We start from the raw sequence: 19,820 nt of genomic DNA, 5'->3' as shown, positions 1-19,820 counted from the left end.
CTCTTGTTTTCTGCTCTGAGAAATATGATTAGGATCTTTATCATTGAAGCACACTGCAAAAAATTATTTTCTTAATCAGTGTTCTGACTATTTTAATCAGTCTTGTTTTACAGTACAAAATAATCTTAAAACAAGATAAAAAGTTAAAATTAAGTTAAAATTATTTACTTGGGAAGAACCTGTTTTTTTGTGTCAGATTTATTTTGTCAATGGGGTAGAAAAAAGAGAAATATTCAATATAAATTATATCCTATGCAATTTGCTTCTGAAGTAAATTTGTCTTTATATCTATTTAATGTTTACATATTTTTCTGAAGGAAAAAAAAAAACATTTCATTCAATCATTCATTCATTCATTGCTCCATTTTTACCATAGTTTTGCTATATTGTTTTGATTCAGCTATCTGTAATTCTAAGATCAATATTCCCAATCAAAATGCTCTTTTACTATCAACTGAACTGAATGTATTTTGTGAATCAACCTGTTTTCAGGCTAGATTGGTTGGTTCTTTTATGTTTGTAATGCAATTTAATAATAATAGTACATTTACATTTATGTATTCTTCATTTAGCAGATTCTGTTGCCCACACAAAATTATTTGAAAATGGAAAAATAAAAAACACAAAAGATTAATCACAAGAAGCCAACAATTTTAGCAATGCCACAATACAAAGATTTGATGTCCATTAAATGTCAATTTACAATCCAGTTCTTATTTGAATGGGAGGATTAATATGAATAGAGAGTTGAAAAACAAAAAAAGAAACAAAAGACTGATTGATGGACAGAGACAAGCACACAGATGGCCAAACAGGCAGAGGAAAAGTGAGACAGGCAGTCAGACTAGATGATAGATAGATAGATAGATAGATAGATAGATAGATAGATAGATAGATAGATAGATAGATAGATAGATAGATAGATAGATAGATAGATAGATAGATAGATGATTATCAGACAGACAGACAAATAAACGGACGGACAGATAGATAGACAGACAGATAGATAGATAGATAGATAGACAGACAGACAGACAGACAGACAGACAGACAGATAGATAGACAGACAGACAGACAGACAGACAGACAGACAGACAGACAGACAGATAGATAGATAGATAGATAGATAGATAGATAGATAGATAGATAGATAGATAGATAGATAGATAGATAGATAGATAGATAGATAGATAGATAGATGATTGTCAGACAGACAGACAAATAAATAGACGGACAGATGGATAGATAGATGATAGATAGATAGACAGACAGACAGACAGACAGACAGACAGACAGACAGATAGATAGATAGATAGATAGATAGATAGATAGATAGATAGATAGATAGATAGATAGATAGATAGATGATTATCAGACAGACAAATAAACGGACGGACAGATGGATAGATAGATAGACAGACAGACAGATAGATAGATAGATAGATAGATAGATAGATAGATAGATAGATAGATAGATAGATAGATAGATGATTATCAGACAGACAGACAAATAAACGGTCGGACAGATGGATAGATAGATAGACAGACAGACAGATAGATAGATAGATAGATAGATAGATAGATAGATAGATAGATAGATAGATAGATAGATAGATAGATGATTATCAGACAGACAAATAAACGGACGGATAGATAGATAGATAGATAGATAGATAGATAGATAGATAGATAGATAGATAGATAGATAGATAGATAGATAGATGATTATCAGACAGACAGACAGACAGACAAATAAACGGTCGGATAGATAGATAGATAGATAGATAGATAGATAGATAGATAGATAGATAGATAGATAGATAGATAGATAGATAGATAGATAGATAGATAGATAGATAGATAGAACTCATGAAATAACTCATGAATTAACTCTATTAGTTTGAAATACCCAAAGGTCATGTCTATTAAATTCAGTCAATTAAATATCGATACCCATCATTTTTCAGCTCTGCAAACACACGCACAAACAACAAAAGTATCTTAGACACAGAGACGTGTTATTTTAGGCAGTAATCGCTGTTTTATAGAGTGATGGAGACATTACTGAAAGGTCGTTGTGACCGTTCATCCGTTCAGAATTACTGTTGGGCTGTTTTCGCACGCGTTCAGTGCATTCAGCAGCGAGCGCCAGTCTGTCTCACTGCGTGTCTTATTGGAGCTCACCGCGCGGTGGCACCGTGCGTCAGCCCCCTCCGCGCGCACCGCTCTCTCCGATCCGCTGCTCATACGATGCTGAAGATCTTGAGCTCAACGGGCCGGTTCCTGGGCGGCATTCAGTGATGACAGTTTGATCTCTCACGTATACCGTTTTTCACCCTCGTACACAGCGGAGCTTCACGCACAGCATGGTTCGTTTGGACCAAACGGCACCGTGGCGCACTAAAACGGGACTTGGAAAGTTACTTATGCCGAATGAAGCTTATTCTGCATCTGGGCGGACTCAGTGAACGGGAGGTTCTTCACTGCAAAAGACTCGTCTTGGGGATAACAACAGCAACGCGCCAGGAACAGAGACTAACTTTTGGTTATTGGACTGAGATTAACACAGCATTATTGATTATGAGCGAATTATCACCCGTCTAATCAGATACTGGAGACCGTTATCAACAGTTCGTGAACTAGAAGCGTTTGCGCTCTGGATTGGGAATATACTCATTGATCAAACATTTATTAAGTAAACGAATGAGAGTAGAGACGGTGGATGAATGAAAAAAAAAAAAAGTCTATTTGATCAATGAAAAATCCGAATCTCTGTGCACTGGAGTCGTAGACTGTGCGTGCGTAATTGCGCAAAGTTTTAACCTAAACAAACTCTCACTTGCAACCTAACAAAATTCAAGGTTAAAATATACATGTAAAGGATTAGTCTTTTATTGAGTCGCACAAGACATCGCTTCACTTGAGCAAAGACGCGTCAGAGACACTCTCGAAAATTACGCGCACAACTGTGGCTGGACTGTGGAGGAGCAACATGTACCCGGCGTGCCGGACAACCGCGTTCAGTATCTCTCCATCTGCTCCTCTGGCAATGTTTGGGAATTCGGGTAAAGCGAGAAAGAGACCCTGTTGGATTGTAATATTGCTGTCGGTGCTCCTACATCTGGCGTCAGCACAAGGTAAAAAGCGCTTGGTGTTTAAAGGCTGGAAATGAACTGTCTCTAGTGTGAGCCTGTGGGACTCTTAACATTTAACCTCGGAGTTTTGTAGGAATTTAATCTGGGGTAATTACAGTTTATAAAGGAAGGTGGATTAATAACAGCGTGTCTTTAATGATATATGCAGATGAATTGAGCATGTGCAGCATCATTTTACAGTCCATTAAATGAGAACTTGCTATTCAGTTATTGATGCACAAAATAAGTGCATCTTACACCATATTCCCTTATATATGTGAGATTTGTGTCATGCAGTTCTGCTTGCTCTCTTTCTCTTCTCTTTTATCTCTCTCTGTCTCATGGAGACACTGTACAGCAGTGGTTGTCAATCCAGGAGTACCTTCCCCAGCACTGCACATTTAGGATGTCTCCCTTATCTGACACACCCATTTTAGGTTGTGGAGACTTTAGTAATGAGCTCACGATATAAATCAGGTAAGTTAAATAAGGGAGACCTCCAAAATGTGCAGTCCTCCAGGACCAGAACATTTTGCTATCACTAATAACCCACCTGCATTTAGAAGTGTATTAAAGTCCGTACCACATGCGGCAACTGCATATTATACACGACATGGCCACGAAATTAACCAAAGCCAATTAATGAGTCTGTAGATTATCCATTAAAATTAATGAACTCCTTGACTGTTTTATGGCTGCACATAACGAGAAAGCCCTGTAACAGAGAGCTCACCAGTGGCATCTTAGAAAAGTGTTTTTATAAGGTGCATGTTCATCATATGCACATTTTCTGAGCGCTGACAGAGTCTAATGTGAGATTTTATGATATAATGATACATTATTTGTTATGAGGACTTGCAAAAAGTGCATGTAGGCATCTAACTAAATTTTTACTTATACATATGAATACTTAGAGACATAAAAGTTACACGATGTGAATGAATGAGAAGCACAGAACCCATTTCAGCAAAAAAAAAAAAAAAAAAAAAGTTTTTTTTTAACTTCTTCATTGCAATATCGATTTTATTTTTCCTGATTTTGAGGGCACATGCCCCCCGTCCAGCATGGTTTTATGCCACTGAAAAGACAGAAAGTAGTCCATTGAGTTTCTCTGCATGCGGAGTGCAAGGCGTTTTAACTGGCCACTTGTGGTAATTTGCTTCTCTCCTCAGCTGATGGCCTCAAGCGGGGAAAATTGTTTTCGTCTAAATTTTGCAGACAGCAGGCGAGCAACAGAAGCTCGCATGAGCAGTCGCTTCCGTTCTTTCAGCCTGGAAAAGGATAGAAGCAATATACTCAAATCTCGTGCATGGGAAAAAAATACATTTGCTGGGTGGGCGATGTTGGCTAAAATGAAAATATCTACACAGGTGCTCAAAAAATGTAATATTTTCTAATATTTTTTCCAAGATATTGTCCCCACTGTAATGCAATGCTGCTGAAATGTATTACTAAAACTTTCTCTAAGCGTAGCTGGGCTGCTTAGGTAGTTGTTATGCAAGCACAGGTGGGAGTGTTGGGAATGCGTGATAGCTGCAAACATTAAGCCCTGGATTGGGAAATAGGCTGTTCTGTAATGCTGCCTAGGGAGGAAACCGTGGCAAACTAGGACGTGCCATATATCCATCATTCATGAGTGTATGCTGTCCAACCTGACATTTACAGTAGAGTGATAACTTACACATTGGGAGGATTAGGGTACCGGTTTGTGTATGTGTGCATGGAAGGAAAACGGAACGAGAAGAGCAGAGAGAGGGAATGTGTGTTATACTAACCTTCCTCATAGCATCCGATGCTCGTGTTTTATAATGATCTGTGGCATCGGTTGATTCATTCAAGTTAATTGTCTCTAACCTCACAGGTTCTCCAGGAACATTTCTGAGGTCTGGGAGTCTCACCTAAACATCATTAAAACAGATTTCCACCACAGCGCTTATGAAGCTCTCTGAATCTTGTTGTGGTTTTAAGGAAAAATCCATTGAGAAACTCCTACTCGGCAGAGAGAAAAAGCACCCCTTCTGAGATAAATTGGGAATATATTACCTAAACAGAACTGTGAGGGCTTTATTTTGATTTTCACTGTACAGACTACATAAATAAGTGTTTAACAGCCTCAAGGAGATAGTGCACCTTAGAATTTAATTCAGTTGGCCCTATTTACTCACCTTTATGCCGTTCCAATTTTTTTTTCCACGCAATGCAATGCAATTTGATGCAATGCCAACAACAACAACAAAAGAATATCTGTCTTTAAAGAATATTCACATCAAATTGTTGCCATATACAGCAACAGCTCATAGTGGTTATGATGCTCCAAAACCCAATATAATAGCACCATAAATGCAGTTCATGCAAATCGTGTGCTGTATTCCAAAGGTGCATCCAAAATTGCTGCTAGATTTGATGAATGACACTTTGCGATGTAAAAAGTGAGTATGAATAAAATCCGAAAGTAAAACATGCATCACATTGACATCATTTAATAACCTACGATATCAGTTGCATCACTTCACTGCCACTTCATATCCTTTCACCAGAAATATAGGTCATCCAGGAATTTTTATGAATACTGCAAATTTGAACATACTACTCATTTCATGTACCTTTTTTCCTACTATAGTAAGTAGCGTTGTCAAACATTGCCAACGAGTGTAAACACTCTGTGAAGAGCGTCATTGATGTCTATTTACAATATGCTTTTGAAGTGTTGATCATTGTAGCCAATCACAGACATATCTGTTGAGCAGGTGAACACAATGGCCAATCAAAGGTGTTTACGAATCCGCTCAACAGCACTCAAAGCATCACATTTTTTAAATTTCAGCAGCGAATTGGTACCAAAGTTGGTACTTTTGACAACACTAATAGTAGGGATGTATGCATATTTTGCATGAATATAGACTGAACTTCCACCGATATTCACTGATAATCATCATCCCTGCCACGGCTCCCAAATCAAATGATGTTTCACAATTAAACATCATGACTTTTAAGAGCCACAGCAAAGATGAAGATTATCAGTAACTGCTACAGTTAGTTTGGGGGAAAAGTCAGATCAAAGATTTAGTCACATTTACCTTTGCTCGGCAAAATTTTGCCAGGTATTCCAATAGGAATCCTTGTGATTGGGAGTATTGAGTGAGGGTGATAATGTTCGCCACACAGATTTCGCTCATGTTCAAGTTCACGAAAATTCGAAGTGACTTCTCTCAGAGCAATGTTTCATACATCTCAGTTCTATTGACTATGGACAATGGACCTTTGTTCATGTTTCACACCTTAGCTTTTATTGCTTGTCATGCAGTGCCTGGTAATGACACATTGTTGGACTAAATGCAAACAAGAGGTAATCAAGACATATTATGTCTTGTTTTGCGTGTACTCAGATATGCTAGCAAATCTGCCATTCACTCAACAAACCTGCAGCCGTAGATCTGCAGAACCTTGCTGAGAACAGGACTCCATCAGTCAAGAAAAGGAGACCAGTTTACTGTACAATTCACCCGATTGGCATTTGTTCCCTGTTGAAAAAAAAAAAAAACAGAAGATGCTGGTTAGGTATGTTTTAAAGCATGGCAGCTGGTTTGAGCTGGTTTAAGCTGGACCTAGTTGTTTAGGACCAGCTCATGACCAGCTGGACCAACTAAGGACCAGCTTAAACTAGCTGCCATGCTTCAAAACATACCTAGCCAGCATATGCTGTTTTTTTCAACAGGGTTAGCATGCTGTTAAACCATGTGTTTCTCACTTGAGGTTTCAGAAGGAAGACTGTCTAAGTTTGGCAGGGTCAAAGCGGTAACTCTCCTGGACTCTTTGCAGAGCATATTCAACATCGCCACCACAACAGTGAACTAGAAAACATTTCCGCTGAATACCATTCATTGCTTGACTGCAGTGTTCGAAGTGAAGGTAATGACACATTGATCAGAACCGGTTGTGATTTGATGATGCTCTTCAACCGAAGGCCTCATTGAGTGTTTCAATCCTCAAAACAACGCATGTGAAGCACTTTTTCTGTCAGTTATAATGTGCGTATATCTAATATTTGGCTTCTCTTATACTTTGACCTTTTCCCAAAATAGATAAAGTTTGACAAAGAACAAAAGTTCAGCTTAGGATATTTCAAGTTCGGATGTATATTGCAGGCTTTTTGTAAATCAAGACTGACTGATGGATTCATGGGGTCTGACCTTGGCAACTCCCTGAGATTTCAGCAATGGCCTGTTAAGTTGCTTACTGTCGACACTTAGGAAACCAGTTCGCATGAACAGATATATCGAGCCCTTGTTGCTTTTTCATAAATACGAATCACCCAAAACTAGGAGACAGAGGGTTGGAACTATTGATTAAGTGTCTTTTTCTTTACTCATTCTTCCTGAATCTTCTTCGCCATGTTAAACAGGGCAGGTGTGAAACTCTCTGTCGGGTCAGCTTGGGTCTGGATGGGGGCTACTGCTTTCTTCGGACATACTGTTGCTGTGAGCAATGCCTCAGGCAGTTTCATTGCCTGAATACCAATTGCATGTAGGGGCTTGATGTTACCCCCTGAGGACTGCTCTAGTGGTCCGCATGAGTGGCTCAACTTCAAATCAAAAGTGAACTTATCACTCAGCCCATGACCAAACATATTTCAGATACCTGGAAATACTTTTTCATAATTCAGACACCACTGTGATAAGTCTAGTCTGAGTTCAGCAGGGATGTAAGTGGAATTTACTGAATTGGATTTCAGGGAAATTCAACAGGTCATGGCGTTCTAGAAAATGAAGCATTCTTGTTTGCTTTAATAATGCCCCAAAACCCAATCATATAATTGACCAGAGCAGTTATTGGAATAGTTCACCCAAAAATGAAACTTATACCATCATTTACTCCCCCTCAAGCCATCCTATGTGTATATGACTTTCTTCTTTCAGCCAAACACAATCAGAGTTATATTAAATAATATCCTGGCTCCTCCCAGCTTTGTATAGCATTGAATAGAGTTTTTGAAGCTCCAAAAAGTGCACCCATCCATCATAAAAGTAGTCAATACGACTCCAGTGGGTTAATAAATTCCTTCTGAAGTGAAGCGATGGGTTTTTATAAGAAAAATATCAATTTTTAAAACTTTATAAACTATAATCGCTGGCTTCCGACGTATGATGTAAGCGTAGCGTAAGCTTAGGTGAGAATTGACGATCATGGAAGTATGGATAGGATAGAGCTAAACAAAACGCCGGTCACAAATTAGAAGTCTAATATGAGAAGTTTTAAAAAAAAATGTTGGAGGATTTCAAAGATAAGATAAGAGGAGCTATGTCCTACGTCATGTGTTGGGTCAGATGTCACCCTTCCGCCAGAACTCGGCTCTCTCTTGAACGCACATACGGTCGTTGCCGGAAGTCAGTGATTACAGTTTATAAAGTTGTAAATATGGACATTTTTCTTACAAAAAACCCATCACTTCACTTCAGAAGGCACTTATTATTCCACTGGAGTCATATGGATTACTTTTATGAAGAATGGATGGATGCGCTTTTAGTAACTTCCAAACCTCGGACACTATTCACCGCCATTACAAAGCTGGGAAGAGCCAGGATATTATTTAATATAACTCAGATTGTGTTTGGCTGAAAGAAGAAAGTCATATACACCTAGGATGGCTTGAGGGTGAGTAAATTTTGGATATATCATTTGAAATATCAAAATATCTTCATTTAAACTCAAATATGTGTATTTACATGTACCTTATCTGTGCATTTAAAAGCTTGCAGAGGTCTGTCCATAATTGTACCTCATCGACAGCATCTGGAAAATGTAGAGAGCAAAGTATAGAGTCACAAAGGGAATGGCTTGTTCGGTCAGACAGGTACCTCATAGATTCCTGTAGAGCCTAATGACTCGCTGTGTCTCAACTCACCTGGGGAGGTGTAATGGAGTCCGCAGAGAAGAAGTGGGTATACATAGCGCCGGGTAAAATATTACATCCATTTTGGAGTGCTAGCACAAAAGTCAGCAAATATTAAATATTCGAGAGAAAAAAAAAAAAAAAACTTTTGGAAGAAAGTGAGAGTGAGAAATAAAGAGCGAAAGAGACAGAGAAAACGTGTTTGTGATATTCCACAGTGTGCTAATCAGATAATAATAAAATGTGTTTGCTAAATCAAGAGCAGTGTAATTTCTCTACCTACATTCATTATTCCACCGTGTTCAGCTCTTTTCAACCAATCTGTTCATTTTGTGATTAGACATGCTAATCCTTCACTCGCAACGTAAAAAGAAGCCGTGTTTAAAACGCTCGGACAAATCCATTTGTGATTAGAGCTCCTCGGAGTCAAGCGTGGCCAACAGAAGCAACCGAAAGCGCTCACACACACCGACGCGCACCCGAATACTAAGTTCAAGGACTGTGCCAGCGAGGCATTTAGCCATGGTGCGTGTTTTAAATGCTCTCTCTGAGCCCACTGAAGGAGGCATTATGCTTCTAGTCAGTTGAGTCATGGCCCCTGAAGCTTTGACTGCACAAAGATACATCTTCGGTGACTAATGTGTGTTGCACGGTAGGCACATACTTTGGTACCATCTAAAACACGCCGGTTACAAACTCGTAAGAAAGTGCCTGGTTGCTTAGCAGTTGTCATTTGATTTCGCCAAGTTGCCAAAGGCTGTTACGAAAACATGCTAAGCGTCAAACAAATAACTACGAAAACTCTGGGATTCAGATTGTTAAGTGCATCAGAATAGGCTGAAAAAGATGCATCAGTGATGTGTAAAAAAAAAAAAAAGTTAAAACGCTAATGATGCTGATAATATCTTACTCTTGAGAAAGTTTGAGGAAGATGAAAAGAGCTGAGGAGGGGGGCACTCAGGGGTGCCGGTGAAGGGGTGTAATTGATACAGTGCCGCTATTCGCTGTCGTTGCTCACGTTTCATCTGAAATGTGCTTATTGTCACTCCAGGGGCACTCAGGTTTTTTCGCTCAATGTATTCCAACCTTTTTAATCTGCACTTTTTCTGCACTTGCTCTTTGAAGTCGCATTACATAAGGGGACTGCTAGAGGTTGCTTACAAGAATGAAATAAAAGAATTTTCACAGTTTCTTTCTTACTATACCTCCTGCTTAGCTCAGATTGCATGTCTTGGATGTGTCTTGATTCTGTATGGTTTATGTGAAAATACACCAGGGTCGAGTTGCGGCAGCGTTCATAAGGCCTTGTTTAAAGTGGGACGTGTAGAGCATGTTTGTATAAATAAATTGTCAATGGAATATCAAAATCAAACTGTCTATGGAAAAAATGGTTTCTGTTGATATACAACATATAGTTATGAAACAGAATAATTAGTATATTTAAATATGTACATTTTATTAATGAACTGTATGGGGAAAAAAATACATTTGTGTGCAATTGATTTATTTAGAATATTTCACCTATGTTTTTGCAAATTTATTAAAAAAGAAAAACTGAAATATCACATGGTCCTAAGTATTCAGACCCTTTGCTCAGTATTTAGTAGAAGCAACCTTTTGATCCAATACAGCCATGAGTCTTTTTGGGAAAGATGCAACAAGTTTTTTCACACCTGGATTTGGGGATCCTCTGCCATTCCTCCTTGCAGATCCTCTCCAGTTCTGTCAGGTTGATGGTAAATGTTGGTGGACAGCCATTTTTAGGTCTCTCCAGAGATGCTCAATTGGGTTTAAGTCAGGGCTCTGGCTGGGCCATTCAAGAACAGTCACGGAGTTGTTGTGAAGCCACTTCAGCCCAGTCTGAGGTCCTGAGTACTCTGGAGAAGGTTTTCATCCAGGATATCCATGTACTTGGCCGCATTCATCTTTCCCTCGATTGCAACCAGTCGTCCTGTCCCTGCAGCTGAAAAACACCCCCACAGCATGATGCTGCCACCACCATGCTTCACTGTTGGGACTGTATTGGACAGGTGATGAGCAGTGCCTGGTTTTCTCCACACATACCGCTTAGAATTAAGGCCAAAAAGTTCTATCTTGGTCTCATCAGACCAGAGAATCTTATTTCTCACCATCTTGGAGTCCTTCAGGTGTTTTTTAGCAAACTCCATGTGGGCTTTCATGTGTCTTGTACTGAGGAGAGGCTTCCGTTCTTTACCTCTCTCATCAAGGCTCTTCTCCCCCGATAGCTCAGTTTGGCCGGACGGCCAGCTCTAGGAATGATTCCCAAACGTTTTCCATTTAAGGATTATGGAGGCCACTGTGCTCTTAGGAACCTTAAGTGCAGCAGAATTTTTTTTTGTAACCTTGACCAGATCTGCCTTGCCACAATTCTGTGTCTGAGCTCTTCAGGCAGTTCCTTTGACCTCATGATTCTCATTTGCTCTGACATGCACTGTGAGCTGTAAGGTCTTATATAGACAGATGTGTGGCTTTCCTAATCAAGTCCAGTCAGTATAATCAAACACAGCTGGAGTCAAATGAAGGTGTAGAACCATCTCAAGGAAGATCAGAAGAAATGGACAGCACCTGAGTTAAATATATGAGTGTCACAGCAAAGGGTCTGAATACTTAGGACCATGTGAAATTTCAGTTTTTCTTTTTTAATAAATCTGCAAAAATGTCAACAATTCTGTGTTTTTCTGTCAATATGGGGTGCTGTGTGTACATTAATGAGGGGAAAAAAAAAGAACTTAAATGATTTTAGCAAATGGCTGCAATATAACAAAGAGTGAAAAATTTAAGGGGGTCTGAATACTTTCCGTACCCACTATATATATATATATATATATTTTTTTTTTTTTTTTTTTTTTTGAAATATGATGAATAGTTTTGAAATAAAAAAACAATTACTATATTTAAATATGTAAATAATATTAAGCAACTATAAATATATTTTAATTTTTAATTTTGATTGATTGATTGATTGATTGAAAAAAAATCAATCTACCTTAATCAGTCTGCTTATATTCTTTTCGCAGGCTTCCATAAATATTCATTTATATACATGGTTACAGTTCAGAAATGTTTTGTGTTCCGTAAATTGTATCTTAGTGCCTATTTATGCCATAACTATGCTAATTTTTAACTTTCACAGCTGGTGCAACAGGCCCCTGGTCTACACTATTGCCTCTATGGAAATTCAGTGCACAAGCTAAGACAGATGGTTCATGGCTTGAGCCTCTATGGGGGTGTCTGCATTGTGACCATTCTTAGTTTCAGCTGTTCTCAGGTTATGTAAACTGGTCCCCCGCTGACCTGGTTTATGGCTCAATCTTTCCAATCTCTCTTTAATAAAGTTCTGCTTGCTTCTGAAATCGTCTCTAATGAGGAGCGTTTTGTGATCTCCTCTGTGTAGGAATATTAGTGGGCGCACGTTAACCGTCTCTGTTGTGGGAACATTAAGCTTTGAAATGTTGAGTCAATGCTGGGCTCTTTTCCATATACAGTGTGTGTATGCCTGCAGTGGTTTCTTTGAAGTTACAGGTTTCTTCCTCTCACTGGCTTGGCCTGAATCAAGGCAGAAATGGAGGAGAGGGAGAAAGGGGCTTTATAGGGAATAGCATTTCAGGATGTTTGAGAGCACAATGACACGCACAGCCTGTGTGTCTCTGATGCTATCTCCATACCCAACCATTACAGCATGGAAATCTTCCCACATGTCCCGGCGTCTGCAGTTGGGTCTTCAGGAATCGTTTAAGCAGAACCACACCTGGATATTGTAGCATCTTTTGTAATACCTCTTTGGCCAAGCCAATACAGAATGGATGGATGGATGGATGGAAATGACTCTTACAAGCCAGTTCTTTGTAGTGGATCAAAGACATGATTATATATGATTACTGAATCAAGAACATCCAATTTCTAAACAAATAGGTTGATCTGAATTTTTTTTTTATTTGCGTTGTTAATCTAATAAGAACAAAATGGCGATCTCAAGCAATGCTTGAGTGTTGACTTGAAAGTTTATAAAACCCTTTAAGCAGATAGACAGACGGATGGATGGACGGATGGATGGATGGATCAATCGATCAAGTATTCTGTACTGAAACCAAATCTTACTGGTGGACTTTTCAGCAGTATATACAATGAAAAATTGTTCTTAATAAGTCAGCAAGTTCAGCAAAGAATCCTTGAAAAACTTTTATTTTTACAGCGCTGCTCTTTGACCAGCATCTGAGAGAAATTGCACCCGGTGGAATTGCAATCCGTACACTTCCACTTGTAGCTGAACTCATTCAGACACCTCTCCTCGTATGATCCCGCCACGTATGAGCCTCTGTGGGAATGTTGCCCATTAACTGTGACTTGGTGGAGCCCGTAACTCTTTTAAAGTCTTTAAAGCAGAAAATCAGATGAACATACCTCCACGTTCGCTCGGAGAACGCTGCACTCAAGTACTCATTCCGTAGGTAATAGTCAGCGGAATCCCAAGCCTTTTAAAGCACAATTATGCAAAGTGTGGAATCTGTGCAAGGCGCTTTTGGGGTTGTTTACCAAAGTCAGACAGAACGCGTGGCAGTATGGTAATGAGCGTGGACTGCAGTGTGATGCGTTGTTCATGAGGCCTTTAAGTCTCACACTCTTATGCGGCGAGCCGTACACTTGGAATAGAAATGCAATCAAATTGGCTCTTGCGTAAGGTGCCACCTCTGAACCCTGTAATTGCTGCTCCCTCGGGGTGCTTGCGTGAACGTGTGTGAATTCGTGTTTATAAGCTAAAAAAGGCCAGTAATCTCAAAATTCTTGTGAATAATTGGACCTGTAGCTGGCGTCATGGTATGATACCACAAACTGTATTTCCTCAAGCGGTAATGATCTCGATTCAAGACACGTGCCACGCGGCTCTAACGCAAAGCATCTTCTGCAGTCTCATTCAAACCGCAAAATGCGATGAGCCGTTAGAAGTGTGCTCTAGCGACCAATTTTTGTTCCATTTTAAATATAATTTTTGGGCTCTCTGCCGTTTTGTTAATAAATACAGTGAGAGGAGAGACTGGAAACATTAGGGAGAATAGAAGGTGGGATCGGAAAGCAACACAAACTAAAAAGTAAAAACGCTTTTTGAAATGGTCAGCTTGGTTAATTTATTATACTGGCTAATACTGTTATTATTATGCTATTATTATGCAGGAAAACATGGTAAGTAGAAATCTGAATTACTGACCTACCCAGGACAACAGATATGTTTTTAAAGGGTTGGTTATTGGAGTAATATGTATGTTTGAAGTTATGTGGAAATGGATGAAATCGCTTTTTATTGTTTATACAAACTAAACCTTGGCTCTTGTTCCGCTGCTACTTTGTCACACTTACATCTCTGTATTATTGTGTATCATTCTTGGCAATTTTGTAACTTTGTTACAACACATCTCATTAAGAAAAATAATTTTTGTTGTAGCATTGTCATTTGAAAGTCACTTCAGATAAGAGCGTCTGCTTAATAGTTAAGTATAAATGTGACAATGTAGGAATCAAGATGTTGTGACAGACTTCACAGGCTTCTGGGTTCAACTTGTTAGAAGTGTATGTGTGCTTTCCATCACATTGCACTAAGATTAGTCTATAAGCGTGACATGGCACACAACCAGGCATGCGGTTGTGCGTGTGCATATGCGTAGCAATGAGCATATGGTGCCTGCCACTCTCTCCATGAAGATGCCACATCTCACCAGCACAGAGGGGCTTCATCAATCAATGCCACGGAGCAGAAGCCACTCGCTAGAGGAAGCCCGAACCCCCGATCAATTCCTGCGGGTACACGCCTTACCTTTTCTCTGCCCCTTTGAGGGCTTATTTACCCATCCGCCTTTGGAAATAATAAAACACTTTTCCTTCTGGATTAATCAACTGTAACCATATGCTCCCTATGAAATTACAGTGCAGTTTAGACCACGGAAAACAGCTGTTGCCATTTTGAAATAAAGAAGAGGGATGTGGGAGTGTAATTGCCCTAACTTTGATTTGTTGGGTGCTTCACTTTGATAAGCGAACACATTTGTGGTTTTTCTCAAACAAGCAGATGGGGGCGACGAAAATGCCATTGTGTCCATAAACAAACTGGCATTTTCATCACCTTAGAGTGTGTTTAGATGACCAACAGCGCTTCACGCTTATTGTGATTATCACCTTCAACGAGATGATAATCTCTCAAATTCTACAGTTCGATCCGATAATGTCTGCAATGCGCCACAGGTTGTCACCGAAATCTTTCGCTCTAATCCCCAGTTAATTGAGGTGGTGTTTGTGAATATCTCTCCTGTCATATTCACAAGAAATCAGGAATTTGGTAGCATTAAAAGGCTGGTTTTCAATGTACCTTGCTGTCATTTACTGTGTGTTACAGAGGGAATATTCAGTGGAACATTTGCTAAATATTTCGTTCTTTTGAACTTTCTATTCATCAAATTATCCTTTTAAAAACCCATCATGTTTTCCACATATTCCAAATATGGAGAAGCACAACTGTTTTCAACATTGATAATAATAAGAAATGTTTCTTGAGCAGCAAATCAGCATATTAGAATGATTTCTTAAGGATCATGTGACACTGAAGACTGTAATGAAGATTCTGCTTCGCCATTACATGAAATGCAGAATTTGTAAATGTTTTGAAGCCTAGTTTTTTGTGTCCATCCATCATAGCAGTAATCCATATGGCTTCAGGGGGTTAATAAAGGCCTTCTGAAGTGAAGCGATGGGTTTTTTGTAAGAAAAAAATGCCCATATGTAAAACTTAAAGTTAACTATAAAGCTAGCTTCCAACAGATGGCCATACGCATCGATTTGAGATGGAAGAGTAACTTCCCGACACACACGGAATGTTCGTCAATGTGTCATTGATGAACCCTGCCTCCCTTCACTACCATTATAAAGCCTGGAAGAGCAAGAATATTTTTAAATATATCTCCGATTGTGTTTGACTGAAAGAAGATAATCATATACTCCTAGGATGGCTTGAGGGTGAGTAAACCATGGAATAATTTTCATTTTTGGTTGAACTATCCTTTTAATGATATTTCCTTTAAACACTCAAAATAGGCACCTTCAAAATAGGCACCTGTGAAAAATCTATACAGAAAATTCCTTCATAGTAAGTACATTGTGGCCTATTTTCACAGATTAGAAAACATATGGTTTTTAACTAACCTCACTCTAACTAAAACTTAAATGATAGCAATAGGAAGATGACAGTTGTAAAAGAATGAATATAGCTGTCCTGTGCAACATGTAAAACGATGGTCGTTCATTCTCATTGGTTTTTCACTAAGAAGCGTAGTGGCGTGGTGGTCCCCCATCCATCTTGATTTGTCAATAGCTACAATTTTAATTACACCTGAGTGCTGTCAGCCTGCCATGCTGGATGGGGGGAGAAAGATCGATTTGCTCTTTCTAATTGATTAATTGCACCGCTGATGAGCAATCTCTCCTTCCTTTTTACAGTCCTTATCATGTCCGTCCACTAAAGCAAAGGCCAAATTACTGAGGAGGCCTCTCCGTATTCTGAGTCAAGGCCTTGTTTTACAGTGTTTTGTGCAGTGATGTGAGCAGTTTTGTAGGAAATGAACGCTGGGACCGAATGGCAGTACATCACTCTGGCCATTACGTGGCAGTTATGGTGGGTGCTGATAGTGGGGACCGCAGCCCAAAAAACGGTTTCACACCTAACGGTATCTTTAATTTGTGTGGCTGTTTTTCAGTCTCTAACGGCCTTTTCGCCGCCATTTCGGAAATGGAGGAGAGGATATATGTTTGTTATTAAACAGCGAGAGCAGCAGGGCTGGATGCTGAGGTGCTTCACTTCACCTTTCTGAAGTCCTCAGCTCTATAAAGCATAAAAACACGGGGTAATGGAAGCACTAGCTCCACAGCTGTCTGTTCCTTTAGCGATTGTGCCTGGAATAAATCGTGCATTCCTGCTGTGAGTAAATGTCCTTAAAATTCTTATAAAATTCACCCTTTGGGCAATCTCGTGTCGCCAGACCTTGACTAAATGCCATACGTATTCTGGCCAAGAACTGCCAAGTTGGACCATATAATATATATATTTTTTTTGTGTGTGTGCTGTTTTAGCTGCCATTTAGGGATTGGTTTAAGTGAAATAGATTAAACCACAATAACAGATTGACAAAAAAGAAAAACATGTCTCTTCAAAGGCTGTACAAAAACTAGAACATATGTATATAATTTTGCAATAAATTTGCAGTTTACTTTTTCATGTTTACTAAAGTCAGCCAATCAGATTAGAGTTTTCCAGACTGAGAATGTGCTCTCCAGTTTCATGAGCAGTATGCATCAGATGGTGGGCTGTTCTTGAAGAGAACTTTAAGGTAACTTTGCAACTTTTATATTTTAATTTTAAAATAAGTGCAAAGTGCCAGCAAAGATATGTTAGGTTACGCTAGAACAATGTTATTGTCAAATGTGTTCCGCTATTGAAATCCAGTTATTGTAGTGTTACCTTTCAGAAGCTCTCTTGATAGCCTCTGTAATAGACTGAACCCCACCAGCTGTGCACACACTTCAGGCATGGCAGTCATATTGCACGCGGCACGAAGGCTGCCTGTCTTGGTCCCCACAGTGGCACAAAGTGGGTGGGCCTTTAAATAGACATTCAGACAAAGTGGTTACAGGAGAATGTGCACCTAGAGTGAGATAGTATAACAAGTTAGACCAGATGCTGTACATCTGGATGTAATGACCTTGGTGGCCAAATCAGTATTTCGTGTTTGGAGCCTTCTGCAGCACTGTAATCAAAGACAAAATAAGGAAATAGCTGACCGAAAGGTGAATTGGAGGGCTTCCTATTGAACAAACACAATAATGGCAAAGTACCCATTTCTGAGCAAGGTGACAAAGGAACTCTAGAGGAACAAAAGGAGTTTGTGAACAGCCGTTGATTGGAGTATTTGTGTGTGGATGTGTTTGTGACAGCATATAAGGCATGCAACTCCTCTTGAAGGATGGAAATAGCCTCTTGCTGGTAGTGGTAGTTTTTTTTTTTTTTTTTTTTCAGGTAGACGACTGAACACAAAGACAAGCATAAAGAGAATGTACACTGCCTTGTCTGTGCAATCTGGCATGGTACACAATGACCGAATCTCTCTTTCTCTCTCACTTATGTGCGCTTTCTCTTTGTGTCCTTTAATCAAGCTGAAAAGCCAAATGCCATTCTGTTCTAGTGCAAATGCAAATATAAATGCAAAAAAAAAAAAAAAAAGCCACCTGCGTGGCCTTGCATTTTGGTTTGAGTAATAAAGCTGACAAACATCTCAAAGTGATGCATTTAACTCTTTGTGTTAGCGTAAATTGAAATAAACATGTTAACTGGTGTCATTTAGATGAAAATTATGCTGTTTTATCTTGGTATAAGCACTAAAGTGCAAAAATAAATAATATCAAAAGATGCTGATATTTGAATAGATGTGGTTGCAGCAGGAATCTCTGACAGTCTTAGTTCGGCCTGTGCAGTTTTCGTCCCCTCAGCGTGTTTCTCAGAATCGTATCATTGCACAGCATGGCATTGACCTTTTGACACACCACCTGCACTTAGATACTTAAAATAGCAGGTGCTGAAAGACCAAATGCCACAGCGGTTGAGGACAAAAAATGGAATTTTCTGAAATGGTGCGATGTAGTGGATGTGCAAGTTGTTTGTGTAAGGGCTTTTTTATGTAAGATCAGGTTTGTAGGGACCGTTTACACAACACCGTTTTCAACTAAAAGTGGAAAACTTTTTATGTGTTTTGGACGTTCATTCACACAACAACTGCGTTTTAGGGGGACTGAAAATGCAAACCTTTGAAAATGGATTCCAAAGTGCAAGTTTTTGAAAACGATACCGTTAGTGTTTCCATGTAAACTACAAAAATGTAACCCTTGTTCCCTGAGAAGGGAACAGAACACTGTATCGGTAACGGCACTTTAGGGAACGCTCTAGGCTGAGGGCATTCCCCAAAGTGTTGTTACCAATGCAGCGCGAGTTCCCTCGAAAGGAAACACGAATTTGTGAAAACGGTGACATCATGCGCATGTGTATTACGCGTTTAGTGTACGCGCATGCGAGTACTTGACAACCAAAACAGCAATGGCAAACTACAGGACTGTGTTTGTGCTGCTTAAGATATGAGTTTAATAACGCTTCTCCAGCAAAGTGTAGATTTACTGCACACTACTACTATGAACATGAACTACATACACCAAATTCTAACATTGCCAACTAATTCTAATTCTGACATTGCCAACTACTGGCCTGGCATGCATAATACAGCGTTTTTAGTTGTTTTCGCAGATCGTTTTGACAACGTTGTTGTCTCTATGCAAAACTTTTAAAAAAGCAAAGGAAAAACATTTCCGATTTTAAGTACATCATTATCGTGTCAACATGCCCGTGTTTAAGTTTCCTTTAAGAGTTGATATAGTTAACGTGTCAGTAATAATGCCACTTCAGTGCATTTGCCAGAGAAAATTACTGTAAATGTGGGAAATCTGGTACAAGAGACCTCTGGTACCAGAACCCTGAACAAAAATGTATGTAATACTTGTGATGTATGTAATACTATCAGAATAAAAGCTCCGTAATGCAGTTCAGCTGGCCTTGTTGATTTATAATGGGAGTAACCTAGTTTATTCATGTGCATCAGAGTTACTTACTCATGAATATTAATAGACAATATGACGTTATGAAACAGATTAGTAGTACAGTATTCAAACATTTACATTGATTGACTGATTGATTG

The 19,820-nt window shown here is 39.1% G+C and overlaps 1 protein-coding gene across 6 annotated transcripts in view; it reads left to right on the top strand.

Annotated features, from left to right (window-relative positions):
- Window positions 1-2,158: 2,158 nt before the first annotated feature.
- Window positions 2,159-19,820, top strand: part of sdk2b (sidekick cell adhesion molecule 2b) — a 397,130-nt gene continuing 379,468 nt past the window's right edge. For 2 of the 6 annotated variants that reach the window (XM_048171159.1, XM_048171152.1), the window contains exon 1: window positions 2,159-3,137. In XM_048171159.1, coding sequence (XP_048027116.1) covers window positions 2,993-3,137 — 145 coding nt within the window. In that variant the 5' untranslated portion in view covers window positions 2,159-2,992. The remainder of the gene's footprint in view (window positions 3,138-19,820) is intronic. The other 4 variants (XM_048171156.1, XM_048171151.1, XM_048171157.1 and 1 more) reach the window with 2 other exon arrangements.

Source organism: Megalobrama amblycephala, linkage group LG20 (assembly GCF_018812025.1).
Source record: "Megalobrama amblycephala isolate DHTTF-2021 linkage group LG20, ASM1881202v1, whole genome shotgun sequence".
Classification (NCBI taxonomy): Eukaryota; Metazoa; Chordata; class Actinopteri; order Cypriniformes; family Xenocyprididae; genus Megalobrama; species Megalobrama amblycephala.
This window is presented reverse-complemented; position numbering and strand designations above follow the sequence as displayed.